Raw genomic sequence first — 25,482 nt, 5'->3', positions numbered from 1 at the left:
AGTTCAACATAAAAGTACACAAAATCCTTATGATAGCTTGATCACAATTGACAAAACTACAATCAATAATTGTAAAAAATATATGTTGATTTTTGCCGGCCAAGGCCAGGCCAGTGTGGGATTCTTGTTTGTCTGAGGTAGTAGTGGTAGTTTTATGTACTGTACCTTTGAGGCTATGGTTTTTAATCTTGCCAAAATATGATAAAACTAGCTGTACCCGCGGGCTTCGCCCTGTTTAACTTCATAAGTATTCGCATGGCTCATTCACGTCCTGGTTGAAGTTCGTTCGCTACGCTCACTCACCTTTAGGTTAGAGCTCGTTCGCTGCGCTCACTTGCCTTCAGGTTAGCTCGTTCGCTACCTAACCTCCAGGTTGAAGTTCGTTCGCTACCGGTACGCTCACTCACCTTTTGGTTGCAAATTAGCTGTTGTCATAAATTAAAAAAAAAATAATAGTGCTGCACCCTGTTGGTAATCCTTGTAACTTTTATGCTATTGAACATCATAGAACAGAACCAATTTGTTTAATTGAAACAGCTGTTAAGATTCATTAATTACTTTTAAATATGAAAAATCATAAGATTAACATGGGGAACTAAAGAGCCACTGGGGCGGAGCCCGAAAGGGTTTTTGAGATAAGAATATGCTTTAATGTTAATCGGGAATGTGAGCTATCATCATGCCAAATTTCAGCCCAATCCGTCCAGTAGTTTATGCGTGATTGAGCAACACACACACACACACACAAACATACACACAAACTCACAAACTTTCATATTTATAATATTACTAGCTGTAACCCGCGGGCTTTGCCCCGTTTAACTTCTTAATTTTCAAGATTATATCGTTCGCATGGCTCAATCACGTCTGGTTGAAGTTTGTTCGCTACGCTCACTCACCTTTAGGTTGGAGCTCGTTCGCTACGCCACTCACCTTTAGGTTGGAGCTCGTTCGCTGCGCTCACTTGCCTTCAGGTTAGCTCGTTCGCTACGCTCACTCACCTTTTGGTTGCAAATTAGCTGTTGTCATAAATGTAAAAGAAATAATAGTGCTGCACCCTGTTGGTAATCCTTGTAACTTTAATGCTATTGAACATCATAGAACAGAACCAACTTGTTTAATTGAAACAGCTGTTAAGATTCAATAATTCCATTTCTCATAAGGTTAACATGGGAAACTCCAGAGCCACTGGGGCGGAGCCCGAAAGGATTTTTGAAATAATAATATGCCTATATGTTAATCGGGAATGTGAGCTATCATCATGCCAAATTTCAGCCCAATCCGACCAGTATTTTTCGCGTTCACTTGTCACAAACATACGATACATCCATACATCCATACATCCAAACTTTCTCATTTATAATATTAGTAGGATAGTAAGATAAGATAGAGAAGAAATTGAGCTTCCATATGATTTATATTTTTAAAATGGCAGAAAAATGGGGTTTTGAACACCCGAGAATCAAATTTTCTCCAGCGAATCAAGATATATGGAGCATTGGCTAGGCAGTGCCCCTCCCCAAACTAAATTCCTGGATCCGCCCCCTCATAAACGGATTTCCTTAAAAAGTTTTTAAAATAATCATTTAAAAAAAAATTGATAAATTATATATTTTTAACAAAATGTAAGATGATGCTCTCAACTCTGAATATTGTTATTAGCAAAGAAAACAGCCTCTTCTCAAAAAAATATTTATATTATCCTTTAGGCCCCAGGTACGATAAGCGGCGCCGTTCTGACATAGGGTCTTATTTAATTGCGTGTAAATTTATTGAGGGGGCCATGATAAGTCTGAGATGGTAAGTGATGCCACTCAGCACCGCTCATGGGTCCGGGTCAAAACAGATTTTCGCGTAAACGCCGCTCAGGCGAGTCATGCTTCAGTTCAGCCTAAAATGACAGAGGAACAGCAGAAAACGTGCGATACGTGAATTGCAGTCCAGGGAATGTTTGTGGAATGACCAGCACTGAGGTTTTAAAAAAACTTCAGCCACCAGAAAAGTATGGGATGAAGTAAGGGCTAAGTATTTTTCTAAAAACCTAAGTTTTTCTTTAAAGGCGAACAATTGTCAGAGCAACAATAGTTGCAATACGTTTTGCGAGTAAGCACAGTTTGCCATTTTGACTCCTACAACCAAGGAAATTTGATGAGCGTTATAGATGTGCCGCTTGTATTGTAGCCACCACCCCCTCCCCTTACTGCCGCTCACTGCTCCTATCGTACCTACCCGAGGCCTTATGATGAGATCAAGGCCTATCTCGACAAAATGATAATTACTATACATACATGTTTTGAAACATATTTTCATTTAATAACTTCTATATACTCAAATAAATCAATAATCTTCCTTTTTTGTGAAAGCTATCTTTACTACACATTAACTATAAAAAAATCAATTATTCAAATTTGTTTGATAAGATTTTAGTTTCAGACCCCTTCAGAAACACATAGAGGTACAACTTCAGTATGTTACAATGTGAGTATGAACAATTCATAGTTTTGAGAAAGTTTACAGAGTGATATCATCAATAGAAAAACGGGATATTATAAGAAAGAGTGCATTTCAAACTCATAATTTTAACTACGGAACTAAAGCTACTCTTCAGGTTATGTTCTGTGGTTTCACCAATCACCACTGGCAATATAGGTACATTAAGTAGAAGATAAATATAGTCAAAAGTTTCAGCAGTTTGACTTTGGATACTGCAAGTAAACTTTTTATCTTATTTGTAAAATCAGAAGACCGAATGAAGTTTTGAAGTCCACTTATGTGCATTTCAACCCATCTTATTCCAAGGTCTGAGACAATTCTTGGCATATCCAACAATAATTTTGGAGGGTTTCTAACTGCTGTCACGTATAATTTAGAATTGCCACTGGAATTCTTAATTTTACTGGCTTATTGAAAAGGCATTGTTTGATTGTTTGTTATAGATACTTCCTCTGCTGACCACCAGTAATGGTGCGCCAGTAGATGACAAGATATCTTCCCTATCTGTGGGTCCTGTGGGACCTCTGGTTCTCCAGGACTTTGTCCTCCTGGATGAACTTGCACATTTCACCAGGGAGAGGATCCCGGAGAGAGTCACTCATGCCAAGGGAGCAGGTGATACATAGTTTGGAAGGCGTTTCTGAAGAAACATTAACAAAATCTTATGATTTAAAAAATGCTCTAGCAATAATTATGTTATTTCTAAAACTTTTCTTGCTACCTATATTGTTTACTGGAAAATACATTTTAATGATTCAGATGTACAGACTTGTAGTATTGTATATGATCATTACATTGGGACTTGAGACAGGAACAAATTGTGGGTATTTCAATTCTTGATAATATGATAGAAAGATGAGAGTTAAGTTGAGTTTTGATGTTTTAAACTGACTAATGCCAGTTGTTTTTGTTAGCTGTGACTGTATATAATAAATGAAGGGTGATCGAGTCAGTTTTAAACCATCAAAAAGCTACTCTTATAAAGGTGCAAGATTATGATTACCAGGCGAGCACTGTGACCTCTCTGAATCCAGCTGTACAATATTATAACAATGTATTTTGATTAACATTGTAGACCAAACTCAGTGTAAGAGGAAATTAAGTGTCGTAAATTTAACCAGCTGTGTTGTTGATTTGTTACAGGAGCTTACGGTCACTTCATTGTTACCAATGCCTCTTTCTCTAATTTCTCTGTGGCTTCTTTGTTCCAAGGAGTGGGTAAAAAGACTCATGTGTTTGTCAGATTTTCTACTTTCGTACAGGAATCTGGCTCTTGCGATACAGTCAGGTAAATTATTATAGTAAAAATAATTCAAACCGTTGTAATATATTTTTAAATATGTTCAAATAGAATAAACAAATAAAAAAAAAAAAAAACAAGCTGTTGGTCTGTTCTATATAGACCGTCTAAGGATCATTATGGCTATTTATACTCTCTAATTTTCTTTCAGAATTTGTTTCTCGTTTTGGATCCACTATGCAGTTCTTTGTGCAAGAAGTTTTTCGTTTGTGATTTTCCAGCTTTGGCTTGGTTTGTGTAATCTCGTACTTTCTCACCTGAGGATAGGGTCGGATTCCAAATCCCGAAACCATAATTAATTATACCAGCTGTTACCCACGGGCTTCACTCCATTTGATTTCATAAGTATTAATAAAACTATTCATTCGTTAAGTTTAGCTGAAATAAACAAAACAGAATACAGTAATACAAACAAATAATCACACCTGATTTTAATAAGGTAATAAATTGAAAGAATAACAACAGTTATTTTTGTAAATAGTGAGCAAAGTAGTGCAGCAAACGCCTTTTGCACTCGTGTTACACGTCACTATAATAAAGTAAAGCATATAAATAATTAGTCTTTCAAACACTATACAACACGTTTTTAGGTTCAGCTGGCAACAAATAGGTGTCCTAGAGAAAGTAGTCCCCGGTCCGTATCACTCCGCTATTTTTTCCTCGGCAAGCAATGTGCTCCGCGACTTGAGAAAATAGTTCCGTATATTTTTGTAATTTGCAGTGGTTTCCGCGCCTAAAAAAATGCTTTAAAGGTATTTTCTTGTTTATTAAGATCGTAGGAATATTTTAAAAATGTTTAAAAGAAAAGTTCAGAAATACCGAAAAGAGAACATAAACTATAAACACGAAATGACAGGTTAAATCGTAGTCAGATCAGCTGCTCATAGTATTATTATATTTAAGTGTTGCCAACCTATTTCCAAGCGTACACGGATTACGTGCATAATAGAACCACGCTGTTTTGTGTTGTTTCGTTGGAATCCAGTACGACAAAGTATAAATATGCAGCAATTAGCAGCTTTCTGTACTATAAACAGTACAAGGAAGCCAACTTTGTCGGGTGACTGTAGGAAAACAAATAAGTATACAGCTGAGGTATGATTAGCATTAGGTATATGGAAAGTTCCCTTTAGAAAGGAATTACGACCTTAAAGGGCAATTTATGAAATAATGGATAGTTTTGTGCAAGGTTTCTCGTCAAGACGAACATTTTAAGTATGGTTTATGGGGGTGTGACTTATAGTTTTCTCAGTTCATGGGTACTTTGGGATTTATATATGGATATATATGACAAAATTTCAAAACTAAAGATTATTTTTAACACAAATATTAATTAAATACCCGCGCCGCAGTAAACCCGCAGACTAAGAGAATTTCCATTTACCTGGCTGGATTTCGACTAAAATATTCCCTTTAGATTTATTTCCTATTTAAATAACTAATTTTAATGAGTACTTAGGTTTGCTGCTACAGGGAATGTATTGAGGTGTGTTTTTTTTATTGAAATGTTGATAGCTTAGTATAAAATAAATATAATGGCAAAATTTTAATAAAATATATCCATAAAAAATGGGAAAAACCAATTTTTACCCCTTAAAACCCCCCATAAATCCCTGTTCCCATGGTCTGATCATGCTGGTAACGGATCATATGTGGCTAACTGATATATATTTATATTTATATATATATAAATGAATTTGAACGGAGGGTCTTTTTGGCCTCAAATCGAAAAGGTAAATTGGTCCCGGGTCTAGATCTTACCATTCGGACGAGTTTGTGAACCAGCATGATCGGACTATGGGAACAGGTAGGCCCTAGTTATGAGGTAAAAATTGGGTTTTCCCATTTTTGACGCTAAAAAAAATAAAATTTCACAAATTCTTTCCAAATCATTTTTAGAGCTTAAAAAATCAATAATTTTGTATGTTGAAGCGTTGTTGTATGCCTAACGGTTACGGAGATAATTAAAAAAATTGTAAATTTAAAATTCCTATGTCATTATTATGGAGAATAAATACACTTTTGTAGTTTGCATGTTTATGGATATATTTTAATCATATTTTAACATTTTTTAATTTCATACTAAGCTATCAACATTTCAATAAAAAAACACACCTCAATACCTTCCCTGAATCAGCAAACCTAAGTACTCATTAAAAATCGGTGTTATTTAAACAGGAAAAAATACTGAACATTTTAAGGGAATATTTTAGTAGAAATCCAGCCAGGTAAATATAAATTTGCTTAGTCTGCAGGTTTGCTGCAGCGGGGGTATTTTATAATTGCGAAAGAAAATGTCTGCGATAATCCATTGAACAACAACAATGCAGTGTTATTTCTCAAAAGAATACTTTTTCACTTAATTTTATCTAGAGACCTCAGAGGTGTTGCTATCAAGTTTTACACGGATGACGGCAACTGGGATCTCGTAGGCAGCAACTCGCCTGTCTTCTTCATTCGAGATCCAATTCTTTTTCCTAGTTTTGTACACTCACAAAAGCGGCACCCAGCAACCCATCTGCATGTAAGTACTTATTACAGTAGCACACACTGAATTTCTTTCCAATTCTTTCTTGAGGAATCTATCTGCATTTTCAAATGACAATTGTTCATCCTCACATGTTTATAAATTTTCTAACATTAAAAAATAACTATAATTTTCGCAATATTGAAAAAGTAGTACAGTATTTGAGTTAAAATGTATTCAACGGTTACAAAAAATGTATATTTTTTAGCGAATGCAATGTTTGATTCAGGATTTCAACATGTTCTGGGATTTTGTCGCCAACCGTCCGGAGACGCTGCATCAGATGATGTATCTGTTCTCTGACCGAGGCACTCCGGACGGCTACCGTCATATGAACCTGCACGGCTCTCACACGTTTAAAGTGGTCAAGAGGGACGGCCAACCATTCTACACGAAATTCCACTTTAGGGTTTGTCATGAGCTGGTTTCAGAATTATTTTGTCTCAATAGTAGATTAGATTAGATTTGTACAACGCCGCCGACATGTCTGGAGATACAAATAATGATCTTTACGCCCTAGTTACATCAGCATACGAAGAATAAAGTTATGGAGGTTGAACTAATAAAACAACAATAATTGTAACGTGGTGATATTTTATCTTATATTGCCAGTTTTTTTTTATTGAAAATTTACTGTATTTGGCAAATAATACAAATTAAAATAGGTGTCTTTGCTAGCCCTAGCCCTAGTTAAGGGTTTGTACTTACTGATTTTTTTTACAATTTTTAGGACAGTGATTTTTCGAAAACAATAACAAACTTTTTTCTGGCGTATTTGGTAGGTAGTAACAAATGTTATTGGCACCAGTTGAGCAGCAATACAACTTCTACTTGTTATCTGAACATTTAACAGTGTTTAACTGTTACCTGAACTTACAGACCGACGGAGGAGTGAGGAATTTGGATGCTGAAGTTGCGCTGGCGTTGTGTGCAAGAGATCCAGACTATTCAATAAGAGATCTTTACTACGCCATTGCCAACAAACACTTTCCCTCCTGGACTATGTATTACCAGCTTATGACGTTCGAACAAGCCATTGAATTTGAATGGAACCCATTTGACGTGACTAAGGTGGGTTAAGTCCTATGAATGTTCCGGGTGCGGCAAAAAAACGATCTATATTTTCTGCAGCGCACTGCTCAGTGACAGGTCCTCTGAGAGTGGTGGTGTTAGGCTCGTTGGAGAGCCTACACGATGCAATTATCTGTGGTCACCTGAGCATCGTGCGTTTGTTATCGAGTCAAATTAAAAAAGTAATGATTCAGTCTTTGCAACTCATTGGAAGTTCCGTGCAGTCTTTTGATTAGGATGACGTGGATTCCGTCAAGTACCACAATCATGTGGTGCGTTATTAATTTAGAATGACAAAATCAAACTAGGCCTAATTGTGTTTTAGTAGCAGCAAGCAAGCAGTTAACAAAACAAAACCTTACAGATATGGCCTGAGACGGATTACCCATTCTATGAGATTGGAAAGCTTCTGCTTGATATCAACCCTACAAACTACTTTGCTGAGGTAGAACAATCTGCGTTCAGCCCTTCACACTTGGTTCCTGGCATTGAGCCGAGCCCGGACAAAATGCTCCAGGTAAAGTAGAAAATAGAAATGTATACAAATAGGCAAATTTACTCATTATTATTTTATCTCATTTGAAATTATGAAAAGTAAATTTTGAAAATTTACTTAATGAAAAAAAACTGTACGAGAAAAAATAATTTAACAGTTCATTAGATAGGAACTAAGGGAGTTGTGAAAATGTATCACATACAATTACACATGTAGCTAACTGAGTTTATATTGATAAATCAATCAATTCTTTATTCATAACGTACCCCCGTGTTGTGCAGACAAGTTCCTCCATTTGTATTAATCATATGTTTTGTTTTAACGTGTGGGTTTTTGTTTTGTGATTTTACAGTTTTGACTGAGTTTGTATATTAAAATGTTTTAGGTACTTTCTTACCTGAGGGGATCAGATTCCAGTTCCTAAAAATTCGTGAATACGTTCCCAATAATGTCAGGGAAAACGTCCAAAATAATCCCTGAGATAACATTTTTAGGGTCGTTTATTTGCCTACCCTGACGCACAAAGATATCGCCTCGGTGTCAACTATCAGCAACTTCGGGTCAATGCCCCGTACCTAGTCAAGGTCGCCAACACGCAAAGAGATGGCAGGATGTGCCACCACCACCCAGGAGCTGCCCCAAACTACTACCCTAATAGTTTCCAAAACCACCTTAAAGTTTGTCCTCAAGCTAAGAACACCAGGTGGACCATCTACGGGGATGTTGCTAGGTTGGTACTCCCCTGATTTTATTGCTTTTTGTTTTATAAAATCAGCCTGTTATTAGACACCAGTTCATGTTTCTAAAAAATATTGATGTATCTGAAAATACTTGGTTTATGTAGTAACTATATTACTACATACACAGTCCTGCCAATCCAAGCTAACTGAGACCAAACACTGTTCGGATTGCCAAATGGTTGTGGTTAACCAAAAATGCTGTAAAATTGCATAAAAAAGATAAAACAATGCATTTTTACTACTGTGAAAAGTAAAATATTGCTCTCTCATTCTCTGATTTCCCGAAATCAAGATAACTGTCTTCCGCAATGGCGGAATCATTCATTGTTTTCTACTGCGATCGTAGCAAAAACCCTTAATCATCTCCTGCGACCACCTTCATTGTACTACATGATGACTCAAAAAGAAATCCAATGGATTGCCGTTTATGAAAGGACCCTCGGCAATATGCTATTGACCACTCCATATTTCCATACATTCTGTATTTCCCCCTGTTGCACAAGAAATGCATGTACAATTCCTGATTTCACAGTCACCTTTGATTTCAGAACGCGTAGCTTTGTATTTAATTTTACAGTAATCCTTTTTCCATAAGTTACTTCTGATTAGCTGGATGGTTGGATAAGCGGGACTTCAGTGTAGTCATCGACAATAAATTTAAGAAGGCCTAGGCCCAATCATCAACTTGTACAACTTTTTGAAACTACTGTATATTATTTGACACATTTTTTAACCAATAAAATTGTCTTAGCCGAATGAAGATGCAATAAAGAAATATATTATACAATTTATATGAAAAATCAATCTATGGTTTTGAGTTATGGAGGGATCATGAATAAATGCAACATCTATTTGTAAAATAATTACAACACAACCTTATTGCATTTCTTATTTAGCATAGTAAAAACCAGTTTAAAATTCAATTTCTTATTATTTTTCCAAGATACAATGCTGATGACCATGACAACTATGGACAAGTGACATTGTTTTGGAATAACTTTCTCAATGAGGAACAGCGAGTACGTTTGGTAGAGAATATGTCAATTCATCTAAGAAATGCCAATAAAGTTATCCAGGTAATTGTTTTACCATTGACTTTTGGATACTGAAGTAGAAATCTCTTGCTATGGACCAGCTGCAGCAATAAAAAATACCCCCGCCGCAGCAAACCTGCAGACTAAGCAAATTTCAACTTGTCTGATTACATTTTTACTAAAATATTTCCATAAATAAGACATATTATTCCCTATTTAAATAACATTAGATTTAACAAGTGCTTAGGTTTGCTGCTACGGGGAAGGTAAAAAGTGTTTTTTGACCATACATCAATAGTATAGGATGAAATAAATAAATTTGCCAAATTTTATCAATATATACCCATAAACAAGTAAACTACAACAATTTTCATTTTCTCCTTAAGAATAACATGGGAATTTTTAATTACACTATTTTTGAATTTTCTCCGTGACCGTTAGGCATACAACAGCGCTTCAATATACTAAATTATTTCTTTTTTTTTAAGCTCTACAAAACGTTTTAGAAAGAAATCACAAAATTTTTTGTTTTTTGGTTCAAAAATGGGAAAAACCCATTTTTACCCCATAAAACCCCCCATAATCTCCCGTTCCCATGGTCTGAATATGCTGGATCGCGAACTCGTTCGAATAAACGTAGGTTTACACGTTTTTACCAAATTTCATCAAAATCGGATCATTTTTGCTCGAGTTATCGCGCTAACGGACACATATATATATATATAAATATATATATATATATATATGAATTTGAACGGATGGTGTTTTTGGCCTCTAGGGACCTCAAAATGAAAAATTAGATCGGTCTCGGGTCCAGGTCTTACCATGAGTACTACGGTAATAGCTTATTCCCTATATGGGAAATTTGCTAAATATTCCCTATATGGGAAATTTGCTAAATATTCCCTATATGGGAAATTTGCTAAATATTCCCTATATGGGAAATTCGCTAAATATTCCCTATATGGGAAATTCGCTAAATATTCCCTATATGGGAAATTTGCTAAATATTCCCTATATGGGAAATTCGCTAAAAAACATAGTTGAATGAACCACCCGGCTAAAGAGTAAAATTCATTTTTCTCTCTTATTTTTACTGTGATGACTACAATAATTAAAAATATTCCCGCCGCAGCAAACCTGCAGACTAAGCAGATTTCCATTTACCTGGCAGGATTTTTACTAAAATATTCCCTAAAAATTGTCAGATTTATTTCTTATTAAAAAAAAAATTAATTTTAATAAATACTTGGTTGCTGGTTGATGGTATTGAAGTGTTTTTTTTCATTGAAATGTTGAAAGCTTAATATAAAATAAAAAAACTGCCAAATTTGATTAAAATATATCCATAAACAAGCAAACTACAGTACAACAGTATATTTATCCTCTAAAAGAAAAACATTAGGATTTTAAATTTACAATTTTTTAAAATTACTATCTTCGTAACCCTTAGTTAGGCAAACTACAACCCTTCAATTTACAAAATTATTTCTTTTTTTAAGCTCTACAAAATGGTTTGAAAATAAATTGTGAAATGTTATGTTTTTAGGGTTAAAAATAGGACAAACTAATTTTTACCCTATAAAACCTTACATAAACCCCCAATCCTATGCTAGTTCGTGATTTTGTTCGAATGAACGTAGGTTTACATGTTTGCATCAAATTTCATCAAAAGTGGATCATTTTTGCTCGAGTTGTCACACTAACAGACACATATGAATTTGAATTTAGGGTGTTTTTGGCCTCTGGGGACCTTAAAACAAAAAAGTAAATCGGTCCCGGGTCTAGGTCCCATCATGAGACCTACGATAATAACTTATTCCCTATATGGGAAGTTCGCTGGAATACAAAATTATTATATTGGCTAACTTGTAAATCCTGTTAAATACATTAGTAAGCTGTGCGACTACATTAATGAAATGAACTTGAGGTAATGGAACTGAAACCTACCATGAATTATCATGTACAGTTGCTCTAGTTCCATTTCCTAACAATTTTGTGATTGACTGAAAAAGCAATAAAACATTAAGTACCATTAGTATACAAATTTTTATTTTTTTATTTTTCTTAAAAATAATTTTGAGATTTCGGGAATTTATCTAGAGATAGATCTCTTGAGCTTTTTTTGAGTCTGCTGGTTCTATGACCCCAAGTAAAAACTGTAAGTGATTTCATTAGTACATAAGCTGTATATTAAATTTTGAGAAGTATAACAAAAACTATCATTATAGGACAGAGTGCTTGCACATTTGAAGATTGTGGGTGATGATTTAGCACAACGAATCTCAACTGCCATCCATCTACATTCTCATACATCTAGTTGATGAGAAACATTAAATAAATTTAGATTAATCGTAAATCTGTGAGTTTTTGTTCTTATACATACACTCAAGTTTCATGTCTATGAGGCAAAGCTGACAAGAACATAGAACACTAAATTTCATGTGCGAGGCAAAGCATGCATGAGAGAGTAAATTTCGCACAGGTGAAGCTGAGGATGGAGGAAATTGGAGAAAGTACAGAAAATAACTTTCAATTAAAGTTATGAATGACACTTTTCACTTTTCACCACAACATGAAAATTCAGACTAAAAAATAAGGGAACTCAATCAGTTATTTTCAAAGTATTATTTTTTCCTATCAAAGTTTTTTTTAAACATTACTGTATAAGTAAACGCAAATAGGTTATATAAACTTAAATACAAGATGTTTAAGGTCATGTTTACTGTGAAATAAACACACACTGTGCTAAAAACCCATACAAATTAGCTCATGCCTATTTCTGTTTATATTTACCTTCATAACATTGTCAAACAGTAAAAATAGATTATCTAAATGATAAAGATAAGTGGTAAATAAACACTAGTGATTGATTGATTGACTATTTTATATATTTATATATATATATATATATATATATATATTTATATTTATTTATTTTAGTGGGCGAATGGAGAACAGATTCAGCAAGAGGAGTAATTTTAGAGCAAGGCAAAATCAATTGATCGGTTTCCCTTGATAAGCAGGTTGTAAAAGCAGATAAGATAACTTCATAAAATTGGTCCCAAACTATTAAATAATAACTAATATTTAAATTCAATTCTCTTAAAATATTGAATCATGTCTAAGATGTAGATATCCAAATAATCCAGCTAAGAGACCATTTAATGAGATGTTTTAAATATTAGGTGCTGTTATATAATATGAAAATTTATCATCTATATATTAGTAGGCAAGCATGCTTCTTTAAAACCTTTTTTCTCAGCTCATTATCAATTATTATTATCAATTATTTAAGATGGGGACACCACTATGTGCGTATTATACATCACAGGGAAAATCTACGTATACTGTTAGGAATATATTTGCCTGTAGATGTGCAGAATCCTCTTATACATTAAAAAAGGTTAAAAAAAGCACAAAAAATAAATTTAAATTAAAAATAACATTGATATGGGCCTTATGGGTTGCCATGCTGGTGAGAAATAACAATGGAATATAAACAGAAAATCAAAATAATTGGAAGAAATTCCAATCACATGTTTTATTTACAGTGTGGGGTGGAAATAGAAAAGTTTGCACAGTAAGGCGACCACTAATTTTTACTAAAACATGAATATAATAAAACTAGCAGAGTTCCCGTCCTTCGTACGGGGTCGGATTATAAGTATAAAATGCTTATTGCAGTTATGCTCAAGCTTCGCGTTTGCAATAAGGGAGGACACAGTTTGATAAAATTTGCTTCTTTAAATTTACGTTATACTAGTATTACACATCTAATGTTCTACCACTTCACTTAAACTATAGAGAAAAAAATTATTAAAAATTCGCAAAATATCACAAATATTATTCATAAAACTAAAATAATAAAGATAACTGTAAACAACCATACTTTGACAGTTCTCATTGCGTATCACAGTTTTTTGTTGCTGCTTAGTTTAAATTAGCTGTTTTCATAAATGCAAAAAAATTATAGTCCTGCACCCTGATGGTAAATCATACAACTTTTTAATGCTTTTTCATATCATAGAAAACAACTTTTTTAGTTGAAACAGCTGACTAAATTCTTTATTTCCCTTTAATTATGAATACTCATAAGATTAACATGGGGAACTACTGAGCCACTGGGGCGGAGCCTGAAAGGATTTTTGAGATAAGAATATGCCTATATGTTAATTGGGAATGTGAGCTATCATCATGCCAAATTTTAGCCCAATCCGTCCAGTAGTTAATGCGTGATGGAACTTCAAACAAACAAACAAACCTTCACATTTATAATATTAGTAAGATAATGCATGATAAAAATTGTTACCACTTAGTGGTTAGTTTTATTAAATTGAGTAATAAAAATTGTATTTCACATCACCATAATTCAACACAATCAGAAACTTAGTTTATAACTACTTATGGATTTATATTGACATTTAGGTAGCCTAGAGATTTTTCAAATTGTTTACAAAAATCTATACAAAAGGCAAAGCCCTCACTGACTCACTCACTCATCACTAATTCTCCCACTTCCCGTTACCTAGTACTGTATATTATAACTATTGAATGGGAATTGAATGCTTGTACTCCAACAGCTGAAAAGTGTTTTTTTTTTCTGATATCCATATATTTATCTTGAAACTTGCCACTCATATATTTATTGATTGTAAAAATGGTGTTTACTGTATGAATGAATAAATAAATATTGGGTTAAGTAAAAGATGTTCATTAATATTCTGCATATCTGTCAAAAATATAAGTCAGACAAAACCAATATTAAACTGTTTCCAACAGTGGTTTTTGGACAAACTATGCGAAAAATTTGTTTTCTGTTGGCATGAACTACATCAAAATTCATTTGCAATACTTTCATAGAATAGTCAATACCTGTAATCAGTAATAATCAGTAAGTAACTACAATAGTATTTTTAACAAGAGTAGTTACATGTTTGATTCTGATTAGTGACAGTTTGGAGTGCTTGAATTTGTTGGGAAGGGTATGAATGACTCTGACTCGACACTTCTCATTTGTAGATAATCATATCTGCCTGTCATAAAACAGAGTTATCAAACTTTGTCAAACAAGACTCAGGAAGTCAAAATAAAACATGGTCTCATGCAGTGCTCAACGTTGTGGTGTTTATGTGTTTACATTGTTGGTTCTGTGTGGTATAATTGCTTACGCTGTTTATAACTCGCTGAACACAAATGTGCCGGACAACACACCGTCATCAGGAGCCAGAGCTGTGCCTTCCCTTAGGTTTGTAGTAGTCATTACCCGCCATGGGAATCGCAGACCACTTTTCTCCTTTCCTAAGGAACCGTATCCGGATATAGACTGGGGCTGTGAATTAGGAGAGATTACAAAAGAAGGTAAACTCGAAATGTACAATTTGGGGCAGAAAGTCCGATCACTCTACAAAGGATTTATTAACAACACTTATTCTAGCAATGATTTTTATGCGACAAGTACAGCGCTTGAACGAACTTTAGTGAGTGGAGAAGCTTTTCTTGCAGGACTGTATCCTCCATTAGGAAATCAAATTTGGAACAAAGACATTGCTTGGCAGCCAATCCCGATTTATACCGACTCCCCTGATGGGTCTCAGATAGGTCATTATCCTTGTCCACGTTACGTAAGTGAGATTACAAAAACATCTTCGAAAGTTTACGAGACAAATATGGACATTGTCAAAAACGTTTCAGATTACCTAAATGAGTACAGTGGAGGCAACGCATCTGCGCCTCACTACCTTTACAATGTTTGGGACTCGCTCTCAACAGATAAAATAGAAGGTTTTGTTTTACCTGAGTGGACAAAACCAGTGTATCCAGAACCATTGAGCTACATAATTGGACAATTGTTCATTGCGATGTCAGCCGGCACTGATACCATCACAAGAATCGTCTCAGGCGAATTGATAATCCAAATGATCGGCTTGATGGAGGAAAAGATAAACAGCACATTGACTCCGGACTACAAGATGTACTACTACTCAGCTCATGATATGACTATTGTGGCTCTACAAGCTATACTGGGGATTCCTTGGGATGACATCAATGGACTGATCAACCCAGGATCTGCGATGATTTGGGAGTTGCATCAAGACTCGTCAGCCAACTACTACGTCCAAGTGTTGTACATAGACGGACTGTCACCTGATCTCCAGCCTGTAGCAGTGAACACCACAGGGTGTCCAAACACGTCCTGCTCGTTCCCAATGTTGTTGAATGTCACTGCAAAGTTCCGTAACTTCACCTCCGTACACGATGAGTGTTATAGCACAGACTAATGTTTGATTGAATGTTAGGCCGAAAATACTTTTGGCCTCAAGTATTAATTCAATCTATAGTACCAGCTTTTGCAGTTATAACACTGTAATTTTTGATCACTTGAATCTGTTAATATTCCAAGAATATAAACATTTTATTTTCATCCTGGACTTTTTGTTTTCCTGCATCATTAAAAACCAGCAATACTGGTAAGTCATGAATTTTTAGAAATAGTTTTTGTGTTGTGATACTAAAAGTTGTTGTGATACTTTTTGCTACACAATAAAAGGAATGTTAATGCATTAACGGAAAAGTTTCTTGATTGCAGCATACATACTTTGCGCAAATTTCCCATTATATTTTTCTTATGGGTTTGATTACCATAATACACAATAGCATACCAATAGGTATATTAATATGTTTTAGCTTATTTTCCATATAGAATAAGAGTAAGAATATTTTTTTTCCTCCAAAAAATATAACAATATTTATAATAGTCATTGACAGTGTTTTACATCAACAACAATATATATAGTTCCATTTAAAAAAAAAGTCCATCACTTTACAATGCCATACTGAATATGTATAAAACATAACTAAAAATTATAAAAAATACACTAGGCCTACTTGGCTTTAGCGAATTTCCCTATAGGGAATAAGCTATTACCGTAGGTCTCATGGTAAGACTTAGTCCCGGGACCGATTTACTTTTTCATTTTGATGTTCCTAGAAGCCAAAAACACCATCCGTTCAAATTCATATATATAAATATATGTGTCCGTCAGCACGATAACTCGAGCAAAAATGATCCGATTTCGATGAAATTTGGTACAAACGTGTAAACCTAAGTTTATTCGAACGAGTTCGCGAGCCAGCATGGTCGGACCATGGGAACGGGGTTTTATGGGGGGATTTATGGGGTAAAAATTGGTTTTTCTCATTTTTGACCCTCAAAACATAAAATTTCCCAAATTTCTTCTTGACCATTTTGAAGAGCTTAAAAAAAAATAATTCAGTATATTGAAGTGTTTTTGTATGGTTATTGGTTACGGAGAAAATTATAAATTAAAAATTCCCATAAGTAAATAAGTAAACTTTTGTAGTTTGCTTGTTTATGCATATATTTTGATCAAACTTGGCCAATCGATTTATTTTATACTAAGCTGTTAATATTTTACTGAAAAACACACTTTATTACCCTGTAGGCAGCAAACCTAGGTACTCATTAAACCTAATGTTATTTGAATAGATTAATTGAAAATCAAATCAGGCAAATGGAAATTCGCTTAGTCTGCAGGTTTGCTGCGGCGGGGGTATTGGTGTTACACTATTGTAATTTAAACAAATAGCCTAAGATCAATATAACTTTACTGGAGAAAATCTAGGGCCTCCAAGGCAAAACCTGTTTGGAGGTTCCTTCAAATGCGGATAACAGAAATAAAGCGAACTGATAACAATTTATAATCTTAAACAAAAACGGTCTCTTGGTCAAGTTTGTGCCTTCTTAAAAATAATAACAACCTTCATTAGTACTAAATATGGTTTGCGACTTTCAAACCGCGCACCGCACTCTACTACCAGGCGGCTCACGGTACCACAGGTGCCATCACAGCTCATAGCATGCAATATAGGGAATTAAGCAATTACCGTAGGTCTCATGGTAAGACCTAAACCCAGAACCGATTTACGTTTTAGTTTTGATGTCCCCATAGGCCAAAAACACCATACATTCAAATTCATTGAACACATTATTAATTAATAAATCTGTTTCTACAACAACTGACGTTTTAACACAGTAACCTTATTGAATGCATTTTTATTTAACGACAACTAGTTTTGACAATTATGCTATAGTCATGTCGCTCACTTCAAATAAAATAACAAAAATACAATACACGTTTAGTAATAAGTAAATACATTAAGTAAATAAGTATCAAAAACATCCAACTTGATCAAGTTGGACTTGATTGTGGTTCTATTTCCTGATCTTAGGGCTTGTAAATCTCCTTCGAATCTTTTCTTATAACTTTCTGCTTAATTGTTTGTCCAATGTAAATCTTATCACATTCAGAACATTAAGTTTGTCATACTTGCATATGTGTTAATATTTTTCTATGTAACTTAAACATTATTGGCTATTTCCCTCTACTCATCTGATGATCACTTTATCTGGTCGTTTAAACTATTCGCTCCTGATCCTGAAAGTGAGGGTTAATAAAAGTTCTACTGTATAATATTGTATAACTTTACAATCTTAAACCAAAGAGCATGGGGAGTAAAGAATTCTCATGTTAGAGAATTTAAGTATTTTTTTAAAACACAACATAAATAATTGAAATGAACTATATGGGCTAGCTTGACAGGTTTTCAAACAAGTTACCGCTTTCATTCCCGATAAACTTTGTATGAGATCCTTTGGCTACCACAGAACCATCTGATTTTTTCTTAATGTAAACTTCCAGATAAGCGAGTGTCCGTCCTGCACGTATTGTGTTGGCTTCAATGACCACATCTTCACCGATTTCTGCAGCTTTTAAATATCTGAAATACATCCATATTAAAGAATGTAATCAAAGATTAATTTAAGAAAAAGAACTCTATATGCCTACCATAAACCATAACACAGCAAATGGATTCTGGATAATATGTTTAGGCTGATTAAATTTCCATTAAAATGTATGACTTCATGAATTTAAGAACTATACAATGGATTTAAACAACTCCTTGTATTCCTTGATTTTATTTTCATTAAATGATAAAATGTCAATGATTTACTGTCAAAACAATTTTTGCACAGTCAAATGATTTAATTTTAACCCTCCGAGTGTCATGCGTCGCTGCAGCGACGCGTAACGCACTTTGTATAGTGTCGTGCGTCGCTACAGCGACTCGCGAACACTGTTTACGGCGAAGGCTCTATGACTAACTGAATCGGACTGTACTGGATTGAGTTAGGTATCGTTCTTTCCGTAATATTCTAAGCATTCTCCTAGGTCTGTCTCTAAGCACTATTCATTTTAGTTCCGAAAATATTGTAGCAGACAGCTGACTGAGCTGACGTGCGTGTATTTGTAAACAGCTAGGTTACCCTCGGACCGATGACTGATGTGTTTTATTACATTTATCATTGTTTTAGTGTTAAAAATCAAAAGTAGTGATATACGTGGTGCATTATAAGAAGATTTAAGTGGTTTTGAAGTGCTGGTTGATGATCCTGAAGAAATAGGTAGTGATATTGATGTAAATTATCAGCCAGATTCCTAGCTATGGTTGGGCTATGCATTCTTAGCTAAACGCTATGTACTGAAATCTGTTTTTTGCCCATAACTTATTTATTTGCAAATCTACTTCCTTATATTATTATATATTTGTAATCCTCATAAAATTTAGAACAAAGTGGCTATTTTCAAATATTTATAGGCCTATAATTTATACAATTTCATTGAGCGCAAACTTATTTTTTTTTAAATTTTCGAAATTATACATTTTTTTTTACCTAAAAAATTTTTTTAAAAAAAATCTTCCTTATGTTTTATATATAATATTGAAGCCCAAGATTTTCCAAACAAAATGGTATATAGAACAGTATAATTAACATTGTTTTTAAGCTTCTCAGATCAGTTTTAATAAAATCTTGCAAATGAGCAAAAAATAGGCTGACATTAAGGCCAAAACACGTGACACTCGGAGGGTTAATAAAAAGTAATTAATTACTTACGAAACATGGAGATCAGTCGACACCCCAAATGCCTGTCTCTTATGTGTGACGAGGGCAAGAGTTGAAACGATGTCGACTATTGTTGCAGACAGACCTCCGTGTAATGTTCCATGGGAGTTGGAATGTTCTTCAGCAACTGTCAGTTCGGCTGTACACCGCCCGTCATTAGCTGATACAATCCTAACCTAAATTAAACAAATAGCATTCAGTTTGACAATTTACCTTATTTATTTATTTTTTAAAGAGGTTGGCGGCCTCTTTTAACCTTGCATTTGCCTGTCCACATAGACTACAGATCTGTGTGTGGAGTATCCAGCAAAGTAAGGGGTGAGCCGGTACAGTAGGAAGGTAAATTGTACTGATGAAATGTTTGCGGCAGTAACCAGGATCCGAACCCACGACATTGCTGCCTTGGGCCCGAAGTCCGTGACGCTACCAACTGAGGCCCCGACTCACCACCATTTTTAGCTGAAAATTGCATTGTCGAGATAAATCTTGTTATGAACAAGAATGTGAAATTTGGTAGTGAGCATTAGAAAGTAAGCAAGTTTAATTGATTCATCATAAATTTCTTTGGTCAGATTTGTAGATCTTCCTTGACTCTGACTGTGCAAAAGAAAATCCAAATACATACCAGGTGATAACCCTATAACTTATGGGTAGTTAATATTTGAATTTTCTTTTGCACAGTCACTTTCAAATCCTACCAAAGGAATTAATGATGAATCAACAAAATTATTATACAAGTTAAGTTATACATATGGCAATGAAATTAACTTTTAACATCAAGCGATATCATTTCACTAGCTGTCTGACATAGGCTCAATTATAATGACTTGACTACAAATGTGATAACAAATCCTGGTAATTATCAGCTTGAGAGAACTCAGTACCGGCACCTATAATAGTTGGGTTTTTGGCCAAGAGTGAATGCCATTGAGAATGGAAGTCAATTTTTTCATAGGGGTTTTCAGATAAGATTGGCTTTTAGCTTAGCTTATTGTATTTGATTATGTATCTTTGGAGTTTCCCTTTGGGTTTTATGTTTACTTAACTTATAAGAAGTGAGGACACAGCAGAGTTAAAGAATAAACGTAAAAAGTATTTATTAGCAGTATCTTGTGACTATTTTTTCAGTTTTTTACGTTCTTATAAATTAATTGGCTATAGGTAACTTACTTTGTCCAACACTCTTCCAAATGATTTTGTATCTGTCATGAACCTAGCCCACAAAGCTTTGGCTGTTTGGCTAACTGCCATTTTAGGTTAGGTAGAAGCAGGGTTTAAGATAATAATAAAATACTACTCAGGGGTCACACGATTTGCACGCCAAATTGACCATGTGATTTAGGGGGAGTGTTGTTTTACAGTGTTCAAATCGTGTTATCAATAATTTAACCGTCATCTATGTTGTCACAACAATACCAGACGACACTGTCCTCACTGCTGTGCTGGTCACTGTCAGTCAGTGTCAAGGTCACCCGACCGACCCGACCCCGACCCAACCCCGATAGGCCGAAAAACCGATAGTAGTAGACTGAGATCACAGCTGGATCAGATAAAAAAAAAAACAGTTTTTACCCCACGTCAACTCATTAGAACTAAATTTCTCATAATTTTCCTATGGAGCTCTTCGCGTTAAATATCATTTTCCCTCCTCTCCGAAGAAACTTCTTAGGTTCACTTCCATTTGCTTGCACACTAATAACGATCCTGACTGATAGATGAAACAGCTGATGATTTTAGACAGTAAACAAAGCTACACCATAGATTAAACATACGAGTATGTTTAATCTATGGCTACTCATATCATCTCACAACACAGCATTCTACCCTCATCCACTCATATTTGGGTAAATACGCACCTAGGTGGGAGTCCCCATCTCGAAATGATAATAGTAATAATCTGTGAACTCTAATAAATTAGATGTGTTAGCAAATGCTTATCCAAAGTCAATGATACTTCTGAGGGATTTTCTGGGCGCTTCGAGGGATTTAATTTTCCCCGAACGGCAACACTGCGAGGAGTAATACTAACAAATCCACGCGTCTACTAAACTGACTCCACACAAAACAAACTGCCGTCTGCTCAGTCTGTCTGCTCCTATCCTCCTATCGCAAACGTCATTCATACGATATAGTTCAGTGCGCGAGTGCCGTTTTGTTTACATTGAATAGTATTGTTTTTGTTTGAGTGAACTTTGTGGTTATAAAAGTTCTTTAGTAGCGTTTCGTCAACTTAAATTTGAAAATGTCTCGAGGAGCAGCAGAAAATCAGCTTGAAGACTTCGGAAGGAAACAGAAGGTACTTTTTTAAAGCTACGTTTTTTAATTAAAGTGTTTAAAATGCATAGCCTTATCAGTGTAAAGGTTAGGTTTTATATATCAAATATTTATTAAGTTAATAATTATTAAATAACGCGTTACAATAGATTTCGTTAATCTCCATAAAAATAACAAAAAACATGATTAGTCCTACACTGCATGAATGACATTAAAAATTCTTTAATATCGTTATAATGCATTCATAAAATATTGTTTAATACCTTCGTCATTGACCCTCTCGCCGAGCGAATAGACTCAGACTGTGTCTAGTTAATTACAAAAATAAACACATAAATTAAAATTGCATGCCTATGTTTTATTTATTTATTACATGCACGGCAAACGTCATTTTACAAGAGTGTTGAGTTGACACGGATAATCAATGATTAAATTTATATTTATAGTTAGAAAATATAAATAAAATTAGAAGCTTTAACTTTTACAGTTCAGTTTTGAAGTTTATTTACAATTCAACTCAAGACTAAAACTTAAACATGGCTGATCTTGTTTACCTCCAACTAACATAATTATGATACATTATTTTATTTTATTAACAACTAGCTGGCCCGGCAGACGTCATCCTGTCCCAATGTGGTTTTATGTCAATGCTTGTTCATTTTCAAGATGAGCTCGTTCTTGGTTAATGTTCGTTTGCTACGCTTACTCGCCTTTAGGTTGGAGCTCGTTCGCTGCGCTCACTTGTCTCCAGCTTGAAGTTCGTTCGCTACGCTCACTCACCTATTGGTTGCAAATTAACTGATGTCATAAATTTAAAAAAAATAATAGTGCTGCACCCTGTTGGTATAAACCTATTAACTTTTGAATGCTATTGAACATCACATAATTAAATTGTTTAGTTGAACCATAGATGAATAGAATAAATATTGACTGTCAAAGGAAGGTTCCAGCGCCCACCGCTAGGTTTGCCGTGCCAACCGCAGCACAGCTGCCGTTCTATATTTATTCTATTTGTCTATGGTTGAACCAGCTGTTAAGATTCTTTAATTCCATTTAAAGTCCATAACGACAAACAAACAAACAAACATACATTGGATTTTATAGCCTATATGATATATGGTAGCCTAATATGTGAACATCTATATATTAATAGGCAAGCATGTTTCTTTAAAACCTTTTTTTCTCAGCTCGTGTGCATCATACGGAAAATCCACGCATAGGCTACACTAAAATGGTTTGGAAAGAAATTGCAAAATTTAATTTTTTTTGGGTCAAAAATAGGAAAAACCAATTTTTAATGTAAGTTTACACGTTTATACCAAATTTCATCGAACAGATGGTGTTTTTGCCTCTAGGGACCTCAAAACGAAAAAGTCAATCGGTCCCAGGTACAGGTCTTACTATGAGTACTACGGTAATAGCTTATTCCCTATGTGGGAAATTCTCTTAAAGGTCGACATTACATAAGGCCTAGTAACAAGAGCAGGGTTTGGACAGTTAAACTAACAAAAACGTGAAAAATGCATTTGGCGTAGGTGGAAAATACACAAATGAAATACAAAACAAACAAAAACGACATGACTAAGTTTAGAAATACGGTAAACTTTGTTCAATCATGTTCATTGCAAAAAGTAGTTTCTTTATATTTTCGGCTTCTCACAAAAAATTGGAATTCTGGGGGTTTGGTAGGTACCAATTTCAGAATAATTTGTTTAAACTATAGGAAACACATTTTAAGTGTTAAATGGTTAAAATAGGAATACCGTAGGTCCTATTTATTTTCCAAAGTTATTTTGCAAAAAAAACACATCATGACTTATAAAATAACAACATATTTTGTTTATAGATAAAGTAATGACTTACAAAATCAACAATAGATTTGGTTTACCAATAATTTCTATAAATGTCTACTCTTTTAAGCTATCAGACAAAATTCTTATATAGCAGCATACAGTTTGGTATCAAATTTAAAGTCTTAGTTAGTACAACACATTGCCGCAAACCCAAACTCAAACGGACAACCGAGTAAAAAATAGCAGCCGTTAAAATATTTTTTGAATCTGCCATTTTGAATGTTTGAACCATATTTTACTTCTTATTTTGAGCTCAAATTAGCGGCATTGTATTCTACTAAGCTTTATTCATAATATTTTGGTAGAGGATGTTTCCCCACCACTTTTTTGTATTTAATGAAGGGTATGTTGCTTAATTAGCTATTGAGCTATTACTTTTAAGGTACAGGTCAAGTGGAGGGGATAGATTTATTCCCCTAAAACTGCCTAAATATTGTGAACGAAGTAAAAGACCTTTGATTTGATGTGCACATCGACTTATATATTTAAGTTTATGATCTTCTTCCAAATTCTAGTGGGCTTTAACTAACTATAAGACCTTTAATTTGATACCAAACTCGACCTATGCTGCTATTTAAGAATCTTGTCTGACTCCTCGTGAGCCGCCCATCACGAACCTCCTTTTAGCGAATTTCCCTATAGGGAAGTAGCTATTACCGTAGGTGGCACGGTAAGACCTAGACCCGGGACCGATTTACTTTTTCATTTTGATGTCCCCAGAGGCCAAAAACACTATTAGTTCAAATTTTTATATATGTATATATATAGACTTATATTACTCAAGTTATCGCGTTCACGGACGTATTTATATGTATATATAAATATATATAACTTGAGTAATTTATGTCCGATTTTGATGAAATTTGGTTTAAAGGTGTAAAGCGGGATAAACTTGAATGAGTTCGCGAACCAGCACGATCGGACCATGGGAACGGGGGGTTTTATGGGGTAAAAATTGGTTTTTCTCACTTTTGACCCTCAAAACACAAAATTTCCCAATTTCTCTTTAGACCTTTTTAAAGAGCTTAAAAAAACAAATAATTTAGTATATAAAAGTATTTTCGTTCAATTATTAGTAACGGAGACAAATTTAAAAAATTGTAAATTTAAAATTCCCATGTTATTCTTATGGAGAATATTGTCAAATGTTGTAGTTTGCTTGTTTATGAATATATTTTGATCAAACTTGGCAAATTTATTTATTTTGTACTAAGCTATCAATATTTTACTCAAAAACACACTTTATTAGTTTCCTTGTAGCAGCAAACCTAGGTACTCGTTAAACCTAATGTTATTAAAATATATTTAGGCTAACTGAAAATCAATTCAGACAAATGGAAATTCGCTTAGTCGGCAGGTTTGCTGCGGCGGGGGTATTTTTTATCCTAGGATTCCAGGCTTGAGCCTAGGATTGTTTTTCACATTAGCCCTAACTTCAGGCTAGACCTATTGGTTGCGGCATTTTCACTTCGATAAAATCCATTGGTGATTTAGCAGGATTTGAACTCGGGACCCCTGGGACCAGAGTCTCGCACTCTACCTCTTGCCCCCCTTAAGGGATAAAAATGTGATAATTAGCTTGAAAGAGTGTAGACATTTATGGTTATTGATAAGTCTCATTACCTTATCAATAATGGTAACAAATATATTACACCGGTCTGGTCTTTACAATCACTCTGTGTAATCAAATTACTAGCTATGGAGGT

General features: G+C 34.5%; 4 protein-coding genes across 4 annotated transcripts in view; 3 read left to right on the top strand and 1 right to left on the bottom strand.

Moving 5' to 3' along the window:
- Positions 1-1,797: 1,797 nt before the first annotated feature.
- LOC128995623 (catalase-like) lies at positions 1,798-11,998 on the top strand. Its single transcript, XM_054420640.1, has 11 exons — positions 1,798-1,854; positions 2,428-2,478; positions 2,937-3,108; positions 3,637-3,781; positions 6,167-6,317; positions 6,550-6,729; positions 7,200-7,391; positions 7,756-7,908; positions 8,382-8,617; positions 9,571-9,703; positions 11,936-11,998. Exons 1-11 carry the CDS (start codon positions 1,798-1,800, stop codon positions 11,996-11,998), a joined length of 1,533 nt encoding a protein of 510 aa, XP_054276615.1.
- A 2,714-nt stretch (positions 11,999-14,712) lies between these two features.
- On the top strand, positions 14,713-16,235 carry LOC128993802 (lysosomal acid phosphatase-like). The gene has a single exon (XM_054417819.1). The coding sequence runs from the start codon at positions 14,758-14,760 to the stop codon at positions 15,940-15,942; it is 1,185 nt and encodes a 394-aa protein (XP_054273794.1). The 5' UTR covers positions 14,713-14,757; the 3' UTR covers positions 15,943-16,235.
- Positions 16,236-18,213: 1,978 nt separating this feature from the next.
- On the bottom strand, positions 18,214-21,124 carry LOC128993803 (acyl-coenzyme A thioesterase 13-like). Its single transcript, XM_054417820.1, has 3 exons — positions 20,820-21,124; positions 19,641-19,825; positions 18,214-18,463 (listed from the first exon to the last, which is right to left on the bottom strand). The coding sequence occupies exons 1-3, from the start codon at positions 20,898-20,900 to the stop codon at positions 18,274-18,276; spliced, it is 456 nt and encodes a 151-aa protein (XP_054273795.1). The 5' UTR covers positions 20,901-21,124; the 3' UTR covers positions 18,214-18,273.
- A 588-nt stretch (positions 21,125-21,712) lies between these two features.
- Positions 21,713-25,482, top strand: part of LOC128993800 (catalase) — a 46,851-nt gene continuing 43,081 nt past the window's right edge. The window contains exon 1 of the mRNA XM_054417815.1: positions 21,713-21,945. Within this exon, the coding sequence (XP_054273790.1) occupies positions 21,892-21,945 (54 nt within the window). The 5' untranslated portion in view covers positions 21,713-21,891. The remainder of the gene's footprint in view (positions 21,946-25,482) is intronic.

The sequence above is a fragment of the Macrosteles quadrilineatus genome, unplaced genomic scaffold, assembly GCF_028750875.1.
Source record: "Macrosteles quadrilineatus isolate MER2022 unplaced genomic scaffold, UCM_ALF_1.0 Scaffold_5__1_contigs__length_97177068, whole genome shotgun sequence".
Classification (NCBI taxonomy): domain Eukaryota; kingdom Metazoa; phylum Arthropoda; class Insecta; order Hemiptera; family Cicadellidae; genus Macrosteles; species Macrosteles quadrilineatus.
Note: the sequence above shows the minus strand (reverse complement) of the source record. Positions and strands in the feature narration are given on the sequence as shown.

Excerpts from the sequence above, each read along its gene's own strand:
- LOC128995623 (XM_054420640.1), top strand. The coding sequence starts at position 1,798 with ATGGTAAGTGATGCCACTCAGCACCGCTCATGGGTCCGGGTCAAAACA. Across the intron at positions 1,855-2,427 it reads GGGTCAAAACAGATTTTCGC|TTTCAGACCCCTTCAGAAAC; the intron begins GTAAACGCCGCT and ends ATAAGATTTTAG. Across the intron at positions 2,479-2,936 it reads CAACTTCAGTATGTTACAAT|ATACTTCCTCTGCTGACCAC; the intron begins GTGAGTATGAAC and ends TGTTTGTTATAG.
- LOC128993802 (XM_054417819.1), top strand. The coding sequence starts at position 14,758 with ATGGTCTCATGCAGTGCTCAACGTTGTGGTGTTTATGTGTTTACATTG.
- LOC128993803 (XM_054417820.1), bottom strand. The coding sequence starts at position 20,900 with ATGGCAGTTAGCCAAACAGCCAAAGCTTTGTGGGCTAGGTTCATGACA. Across the intron at positions 19,826-20,819 it reads TTGGAAGAGTGTTGGACAAA|GTTAGGATTGTATCAGCTAA; the intron begins GTAAGTTACCTA and ends TGTTTAATTTAG. Across the intron at positions 18,464-19,640 it reads TCGACTGATCTCCATGTTTC|ATATTTAAAAGCTGCAGAAA; the intron begins GTAAGTAATTAA and ends GATGTATTTCAG.